We start from the raw sequence: 9,756 nt of genomic DNA on the forward strand, positions 1-9,756 counted from the left end.
AATTCAACGTATACGTAGAAATAGGAATTTTAACATAATATACATAGAAAAAAGATATAGTTTGAAGAAATTAATTATTTATTTACACGTGCTAAACTTATTTTTAATCACAGACTGAAGTAATACATATTAATTGAGAGTACATATTCAAAAACTTTCATAACACGTAAAATAAATATTTCTTAATTTATGCAGTCAGAATCACAAGTATTTACTTAAATGTTATTAAAATCTAAAGAATCAAAAAATAAAATACAAGTATAAATATTATACTTTCATATGCATACAAACTATATAATGGAAACGCATTAAGCATTATGCTGCACGACAGCGCCCTTTTAGAGCATTGATTTTGTCTTGTAAATCTTCTGCCTTCTTTGCAGCTACTTTCAGAATTTTTATTTTTTGGTTTTCAAGCTCTTTGGCTTCTACTTTTTTCTTCTTTGCTTGCTTTTTCTCTAAATCTTTTTTATTTGCAGCCAGTTTAGCGTTCTTCGAAGCAACATAAACGTAATGTGCATTACGGGCAGATTCACGCAAGCCATCTGTTATTGGAACCGATTTTATACGTCCAAAAAATTTGATGGTATCATACACGACACGTGCAGCAATCAGACTGTCCTCTCTCTGATTTTCGACTAAACAATCTTCATTGATTGAAAATCCTCGTTCGAGTGCTGCATTTTCATGGGACAGAATAAGTATCATTGTTGCAAATTCTGTTAAGTTCTCATAATTTTTTCCCGGCGCAGAAAAAGAGTCTATACAAAAGTGATCTAATCGATAGTTTTTACGGTCCTAATTTTTTAGAGCATCCATCGTTTGAGACAAGTTACACAGCTCTTTCTACTCTAACTTTATTTTATCCGCCTTTGATCCAGAAAGCCATTTGTTGTTAATACATAAGTTATCTAGACATGTGAAGAGACGCTTCTTAGAAAATGATGGGCTCTCTAAAATCACAGAAAGATTGAGGCAAGAAATAGTCTTAGTGAATAAGTACTTTAGAGGACTTTTGTCCATCAGTTTTTTCGTCATCGAGAGATAGCATTCACGAGCATAAGTTTTAAATTTTGTTATTTGTTCTGCTGGAACTTTAGATGCTAAGAGAGGGCCTTTAGTTTCAAATCCCACGTCTATATCAGCAACTGGCAGCAGAATCTTCGGATTCGATAGGTCCACTTGTGCAACTGTCAGAACCTCTTCTAAGACTTTTGGTTTTTCAAAACGTTCCATTATTGTGGGTACCATGTACGTGAGATCGCGACACAAAAACGGTGCCAGCGGAGCATCATGATTGGAATTCGTATGATCTTTGTTGATTGGATTTTTTTGCCTTAATCTTCAACGTGCTTAACCCAGATTCGCAAAAGTGACAACATCGCAGCTCCTCTTGAGGAAACCAATATATTTTCCACCCACCTAACATCAAAAAACTTGAGTGGAAATATATCAGACTCAGTGTTTTCTTCATCCCAGTTTTGAATGAACCGCGTACAGTATGAAGACCACAGCTGCCCAGATCTAGTAGAATAGGATTCTCAGGATACTTTGCTATAACATCTTTCTTCAAATCGTTTAGCATGCGGAAGTTAACAGGAGGGCCATTAATAGAAATCTGAACAAGCTTACATAGATTCTTGTCTCCCAATGCATCCGTTAACCCTTGCTTCAATTTAACTGCAACCGTGCTGTTGAGGAATACCGAAGAAAAATGCCTAATTATGACATCATTCTAAACGGTATTTCAGAAACGCACAATTAAATCCATCTGCTGTGTCTGGGAAATTTTATTCAGGCTTTCATCGAAGCCCACAACTATATGTCCGGATGTTGCTAACAATTCTTGTAAATATATTTTAAAACTGATGACCTATACCATATGTAATGTTGTATGCCATTTTATCTTTTTGTAGCTTCATTTTGGCGGCTATTTCGCTATCCGTAAACATGTCGGCGAACATAGTCACAGCTTTGGCAGCACCGTGATTGCTAAAATCTTTTGACACTGTAGTGAGACACCTCGAGATTTCAGCTCTCGTGACTTTTTTTCAGTAGTCAAAAAATTCTTTAGCATGCTACCAGAGTCCTTTAAAGCATTATTGAGACCTAAAAATGAACAATCATTTGAAATTAAATATAAAGATACATTATCATTTACTTTGTCCATAGTTTTTCTCCTATCTAAAAAATTAAACATGAGTTTACCTTCGCTTGGTCCTTTTTTAGCAGAAGCAGATACTACTGCTGTTGTTTCTGCAGTCGAATTTTGTGTGAGGAAACGGTCGACTTTTGAGCTTTCCTTTTGAAATTTCAATTTCAAACCATGCTTACTACCTTTTGCATGACTTGTTAGAGCTGTCTTACCCATGGAACTTAAGTAAATGCTTTTTTTACACACATTGCAATAAGCTTTAGTCGTGCATTGTTTATCTTCATCAACCCAGGAGAATTCGGTCTAAAAGTTGGAACAGTAATGCGTTACACTCACTTTTTTCAGACCCCTGATTAAAATAGATATGAAAAATCGTAAAAAAATTATCAATTTGAACTCACTTAAAACTACTGAACCATTGAATCAAAATTAGAATATTATCAAAATTAGAATAAGTATTCAAAATTAACTGAAAAAATCTTAGTAAATCTGGGATAGGGTGCCTAATAAAAATTTTAACGTTTAAATTTTTCAAACGTTAACACCCCCCCCCCCCACCCAAGTTTCTTTTGTCGGTGATAAAATACTGCAAATAAACATTCACTCTTTTTTAAAAATTGTTCAGAGTTTCCGCTAAATCGTTTTAGGTCTGCCAATAAATTTTCTTTGTTTTCAATTTGAAAAAATACAATGTAAAGGCAAAAAAATAAAAAATCTCATGAAAACAAAAAATTGTGTGAAACAATGAACTATTTTTTTCAAGTTACTATAGAACTGAGTACGAAAATTTGTAATTTCATTACACTTAATGGTCTGAAATAACCCTGAAACATTTTTTCCCCTGGGATAATATCCCCAGAATTTCTTCTGCAATATAAAAATAATGTTCTCCGTAACTAAAAAATGTAATTATCTTTAAACGTAGAAGACAGAAAAAATCTTGTATTTCGAAACAGACAAAAAAAAACACATTTTTTATAACTTTAGATTCCTATAAACCGAATCCATTTCAAATCAGGCAGGTCACCACACTTGAAATCACATAATCTCTCGGGCACATAATACGTTCTTTTAGAGGAAATCAGTAGATACATATTTTTCCGATTTGCAGCGGGTTTTCTAGAAAAATAAAAAATCTATTTTCTCGAAAACCCCACCTTTTACATTTTATATATATATTTTTACTTGTACTTTAACAATGAAGATATCTTGTAAGTTTGATACTTTCTAAATGACTTTTGTAGCCAGGAGAATTATTTTTTCTTGCAATCGAATTTTCTACTTTTTCTTGGAAACAATGATAGATACGAAAAAATTTTAAGATAAAAGTTTGCACGTATAAAAAAGTTCTATGAAAAATGTATTTGGTTCTTTTTCGATATTTTTTATAGTTTATGAGAAAAATTAAAAAATACATTTTCAGGGGGAAAAAACTCTCCCTAACTCAAAAATGGTTCAACCCACATAATGCTAATAAGATGCCTTTCTTTTATTGGTAGAAACTTGAGAAAAATATTTAGAAAAATAAAAAAGGTGGGGTTTTCCGAAAAATGTTTTATATTATTTTCTTCGAATTTTTAAAACATGAAAAAGATAATCGCTGGAAAACCTCACCTTTTTTATTTTTTTAAACATTTTTCTTAACTTTCTACAAATAAAAGAAAGGCAGCTTATTACCACCATGTGGGCTAAACCATTTTTGAGATCGAGAGAATTTTTTTTCTGAAAAAGGAAGACATTTTTCATAGAACTTTTTTAGACGTGCAAACTTTTATGTTAACATTTTTCGTATCTATCATTGTTGCCAAGAAAAAGTAGAAAATTCAATTGCAAAGAAAAATAATTCTTCTGGCTACAAAAGTGATCTAGCAAGTATCAAAATTACGAAGGAAGGAGGTTTAAAGAAAAAAGTTGGGGTTTTTTGAAAAACAAAGCACAACATTCAAATACGCGTAACTTTATAGAAAACACTTTTTTTGCAAATCGGAAAAATACCTATCGCCTAATTTCCTCTAAAAAACAAAATATTTGTTCCCGACAGATTCTGTGATTTCAAATATGGTGCCCTGTCTGATTTGAAATGGATGTGGTCTATATTAGTTTCAAATATATTTTTAGCCATTATTTCCCTGAAAAGGATGACAGCTAGTTGATGAAGGTCGATTTTGATGCAATTCTGCGTTTTTATCAGTTTCTATAAGTTTTGCTGACCGATTTTATTCAAGTCTTACATAATTTTCATGTAAATTAAAAAATGTATTTTTTTGTGTTCTTCGATATTCAAGATTTGTTCGGTCACTTGCCGTAAGTATTTTTAATTTTTCACTGTAAAGAATGTTTTATTCAAACTTTAAAAGAAGTAATATGTATATTATTGCAGAAGAAAAATGTTTGAGGACCATTTCAGACCATTAAATTTCATACAATTACAAATTTTTGTAATCTGAGACCGATAGTCTTCAAACATTGTGTTTTGTTTCAGAACTCTTAGCCTTATTCCTCAATAAATAACAAATGCATTCTAGAGGTGAAAATATTTTTTAGCCTTTACTTGCTGTTTAAAAAATCAAAATCTGAGAAAATTAATTTCAAACCTGGAACGGCTTAGCGGAACTTCTAACAAATTGTTTGAGAAAATAAATAGAATGATGGTAGTATTTTTCGCCAATAGTAAGAAATTTAGGGGATAGCCTTTGCAGGATTCAAGAATTCCAATTTTTATTGAACATTTTAATATGGGTAACGTCCCTGGCGAACCGAAGGAACCGAATGGAGCCTCTACACAGTACCCGTAAAGACCCCATTGGTTCCCATTCGGTTCCTTTTTAAAAAACTCAAAAAAACAGCAAAACCACCTTTGAGATTGTTGAAATTCGGATTCTACGTTGAAATTCCCTATAGGTGGTCACGGAATAATCGCAATAGTTTTTTTGCAACAGTAAATAGTTTAAGAAAATATAAGACGTATAACGTCTGTAGACTGCTACTTACAGGCGATGCGTTTGAAGTGTAGCAGTCAACAGACGTTATACGTCTTATATTTTTTTAACTTTTTACCGTTGCAAAAAAACTCCTGCGATTATTCCATGACCTTTTATAGGGAATTTCACGTAGAATCCGAATGCGGGTACTTTTTAGAGGCTCTATTCGGTTCCTTTGGTCCGCCAGGGGTCTGATTATGAATATTTTATAATGAAGTTATTGAATTTTGAGGTTACAATTTTCATTCAGCACGTTTAAAGAGAAAGAAAAATTGGGTTTTCTAGTGGTAATTTTGATCTAAAACGTTTAAAATAGTATCTTCAACAATAACTTTGATTGACAAAATCAAAATAATACACTTAAGATAGTGAATATACTTTAAATACCTTATAAGCAGCAAACTTTTTAACATGAAAATATATACATTACTATTGGATATAGAATTAAAAAACTGAACTTACCTTACTTATTAATTTTATGGCCTCACCAAACAAAAAATATTTGTGTACTGTATTTTATTAATTAATGATCTAATAATTAAAACTTGCACTAAAAATTTAGTATAATCTAGTTTCTAACAAACGTAAACGATTAAACTCAGCCTCTTGGCCAGATGCACGTATAATCTTGTTTTGAAAACAGCCGAACATCGACAAATGCGACGTTTACAAACTGGTGGCGAAAATCGGTACATAGGATAAGCATAAGGAGGAACCTTGTGACTGTAGATAAAGTAGAAATGGAATTAAAAAAAGATAAGATAGAAAAAGTACACTTGTCAACAAAATACAAAAACTCCCGGTCAAAAATAAAATTCCTGGGGTTTTCCTGGGTTTTTCACGGTCAAATAAAATTCCAAGGATTTTCCTGGTTTCTCTCGGTTTCCCGGTCCGCTAGACACCCTGTATACGTACTTTTTTATACCAATTGGTAATAATATTACCATCCCAACCTTTAACTACTTCTATGTCGAAAAAACTGATTCTATTATCCTGTTCTATTTCATGAGTGAATTGAAGTTTTGGATGAAAACTGTTAAAAGCATCAATGACTATCTGCAGCTTTGCTAGAGGAACACATAATAAGGTATCGTCAACAAGCCGAAAATAAAAAGGAAAAACAAAATCTAATTTCCCAAAGGCAAAAACCTCCAAATCTCCCATCACTATTTCTGCTAATATCGAAGAAATGACTGAACCTATGGGAATACCAGACCTCTGCCTACGAAAGGATTAATTAAATTTAAAATAAGTTGAGTTCATAATAAAAAATATCCCTCGGATAAAATCTTTTTGACACAAAAAAAAAATCTTTTTGATATAGTTTGCATGAATGCTGATAAAGGCAATATTACGGTTTGTATGAAAAAATCGGATTATGTTAGCGACATGGAGAATTTTCGTTCTAATCATGCTAATGTTGAATTATTACATTAAAATCCGCTAAGAAAATTTAAAAGTGTCACTTTTAAGATTCTCGACAAATGAAGAAAGAAAGGACTTCTGAGAAAGGATATAAGATCGACTGATATTAACACTGAAGACACCCCGAATAAAAATGCTTCGACTTGTGTTCGACTTGAATTGCCCCCAATCAAGAAATGCTAAAGTCGAAAAGTTCAACTTGAGCATGTCTCAGTTTTGAGATGGAACCTTGTTTAACGATGATACCGAAAATGTTGTTTGTTTTTACGTATTTGTAGATCCTTCTAGAAAGTTACCAGTTTTATTTTTTTGAAGAAAATTTTTAAGGGCTATACTCGTTCAGACCCACCGATTCTGAATTTTTAAATTAAAAATAACTAATTAAATAATTACAAATTTTTCATTCATCAATTTTAATCTCATTTATGAGCCAAAAAAGGTTCGATAATCTCAGACAAGACAAGGCTCGTCTTGAGTCAAGTAAGCGTCGTCTTAGCTAAGAAAAGGCTCGACTTATGACCAATAAACGCCGTTTTACCTGCAGTGGCCATTAAAATAAGACAAAGGCCTATGTCTCGACTCAGTCTTGAGACGCACTCAGAAAACGATGTCTTGGAGACGAACTCAAGACATAACCAAGTTGAGCTCAAGACGAAGCATTTTTACTCGAGACAGTTCTTTCAAGATGGTATGGTTTGAGAAAAATGCACAAAGAAGGCTATCCCTTAAGAATAGTTATTTAAACTATTAATACTCCCACAAAACTTTTAAAACAGAATTTTAATTTCATTTTAAGGACTTCATCACAACTTTTAAGTATCAGGTGAAAAATTAGCTGGGAACTCCAAAAAAGTATTATTCAACAAACGGTTCCGGATGACCATGTAATGTTTTGTTTGGACGTTATTGCAATGTTTCCGAGTATTACCCTTGAATTAGTTGAACAGGCAATTTTAAATAGATGGAATAATACAAAAACTTGTACTCGACTATGTCAAAAAGATTTTATCGAAAGGATAGTTTTTATTATGAACTCAACTTATTTTAAATTTAATGGATCTTTTTATAGACAGAAAGAGTTAAAGGAATATAGTTCGTTTAATGCTATGGTTCTTCCATTTTTTGGTCAAATTTCTAAAACTATTGAACTTATGTCTAAAAAAAATTGTAATTCATAGTATTTGCCGTATACTATTTGAAATGGATTCAGAATACATTTTATGCAAAGATCCTTCAGATAATTTTGAAAAAGGTGGTGTTTTCAACAAGAGCACTTGCAGGATCTATAAGTGATGTTCGGTTAGGATGCTGTTATAAGAGTGTTCTTGCCAGACATACAAAGGAATTTGTTGATGTTGAATATAAGTTTGAATGGAATAATGTTTCAATTTTGCATAGTGAAGGTAATGACAGAAAAAGAGACTTCATGAAAATGCTTTATATTAAAAAACCAAAAAAGTTATCTATTAACCCTTTCAGGGGCAAATTTTTCTGACAAACTAATTCTTGTCATCAATGGTTACTTATAGGTCTTCGGGGTCGCTGATTACGATTCTTACGTCAGAATTTTAAAATTTAAAATGTCGGGGTCAATATGGCTACTATTTAACTCTTTATTCGAAATTTTCGATCGATTGACAACATTTTTTGAAAAAAACTAGCGTGCCGAAAATTTTCAAAAAAATATATGTTATGACATAACATGTCAAATGTTTGAAAAAAAAATTTCTAATTTTTACGAGTTTCGGTTTAAGTATAGCCGAATTTATTTGTTTAAAAACGCGTTTTTTGCATTTCAATTGTTTATAACTATGTACTAATAAACAATTTTATACAATTTTAAAAAATAATTACGAAGCGTGGGTCCCTTAGAATTTGAAAATAAAAGGTAAACATGCTGGAAACTGTAAACAGTACTTCGCATTTAAAAAAATATACAAGAAAACAGATGATACATATATGTACCACAGCCCCTGAAAGAATTAATTTAAAAACCGATTTGGATAAGTTAAAAAAGTTATGCTCATATGAATAATTACATTTAACGAGGCTGTTTCATGGATTTTGTTTTTCTTTTACTTTCTACATTTCTGATGTAATTGTGACAGATATTTATATTCTGTTTACAACAAATTGGCCTACTGACCCTCACTCGATTCTCAGGTATCAAAGAGAGAACATCTGTTCTTCTGTGCTGTCATTTTCTACCTATTAAAGGTTTCTTTCCTTGATAAGGGTACTGTGCGAGTGCCGAAACGTGGTTAATGCAACTTAATTTTTTATTTTTATTTTGAATGTTATTTTATTATAATTTGATGGTAAAAAAAATAAAGATGACGAAAGAAAGGTAAAAGAAGGAAGGCGATATGCTTGGCTTCCTTCTCATTTTTCTTTCCTCTTTTTTATTTCTCACCAAAAATTTTATTTTTTTATTTTCTTCAGGTTACAACAGGAGTTTTTCTTTGTTTTTGTTCGTTGGTTGTGGTCCGAATTTGGTCGTTGGATTCTTTTCTTTTTTAACAGGAGTTTGCATCCACTATTGGACGTTAAATAGGATTTTTAATTTAGATTTTAATCAAATTTAAATTTCTGAAATTTTGAACCAGTTATGTGTTATTAAAGATAAAACATTATTTTTATTAAAAGGTTTGAAAGTTACGAAAAGTACCTATTTTCATTATATTTTTGTAATTCTATTTTTCACACAGTTGCTTCTTAAAAACTTTTAAAAATGGTATAAGTTTAATAAGTTTTTGTGAGTTTGAAAATGTTCTCATTCAAAATAATTTTTTTTTTCGAATCACGTCATCAGTAATACTACTTTCATTCCTAAAATCATAGTAAACCTATTTTTATAACAAAACTGATTTTTGGCTTGGCAACTACTTAAGGTCATTAACATGACATTACGTAAATGTGTTTAATTTAACTTTACGCGAACTATTAGTGCTTAATTTTTAGAATCACATGTCGCAGTTGCATCTTGGAACAATGGTTCCCACCGGTACCCCATTTGCAGCTGTGCATAATAAAGAATGGACTAAGTTATTTGCAAGTGCCATTCCAAGCTTTAAATGACCGTCTTTGATTGTCCTGACGGGCCCTTTGCTTGAAGCTTAGCAGAGAAGAGTTCAAATTGACGTATTGCAACAAACTAAAAATGTCTAATTGTGCTAAGTACAGCTTGAAATGACG

At 31.8% G+C, this 9,756-nt stretch overlaps 1 protein-coding gene across 1 annotated transcript; it reads right to left on the minus strand.

Moving 5' to 3' along the window:
• Positions 1 to 215: 215 nt before the first annotated feature.
• LOC117179967 lies at positions 216 to 5,749 on the minus strand. Its single transcript, XM_033372226.1, has 3 exons — positions 5,599 to 5,749; positions 2,209 to 2,458; positions 216 to 2,109 (listed from the first exon to the last, which is right to left on the minus strand). Exons 2-3 carry the CDS (start codon positions 2,369 to 2,371, stop codon positions 1,967 to 1,969), a joined length of 306 nt encoding a protein of 101 aa, XP_033228117.1. The 5' UTR covers positions 2,372 to 2,458; positions 5,599 to 5,749; the 3' UTR covers positions 216 to 1,966.
• Positions 5,750 to 9,756: the final 4,007 nt, after the last annotated feature.

Source organism: Belonocnema kinseyi, chromosome 9 (assembly GCF_010883055.1).
Source record: "Belonocnema kinseyi isolate 2016_QV_RU_SX_M_011 chromosome 9, B_treatae_v1, whole genome shotgun sequence".
NCBI lineage: Eukaryota > Metazoa > Arthropoda > Insecta > Hymenoptera > Cynipidae > Belonocnema > Belonocnema kinseyi.

Excerpts from the sequence above, each read along its gene's own strand:
- LOC117179967 (XM_033372226.1), bottom strand. The coding sequence starts at position 2,371 with ATGGGTAAGACAGCTCTAACAAGTCATGCAAAAGGTAGTAAGCATGGT. Across the intron at positions 2,110-2,208 it reads TAAAAAAGGACCAAGCGAAG|GTCTCAATAATGCTTTAAAG; the intron begins GTAAACTCATGT and ends GTTCATTTTTAG.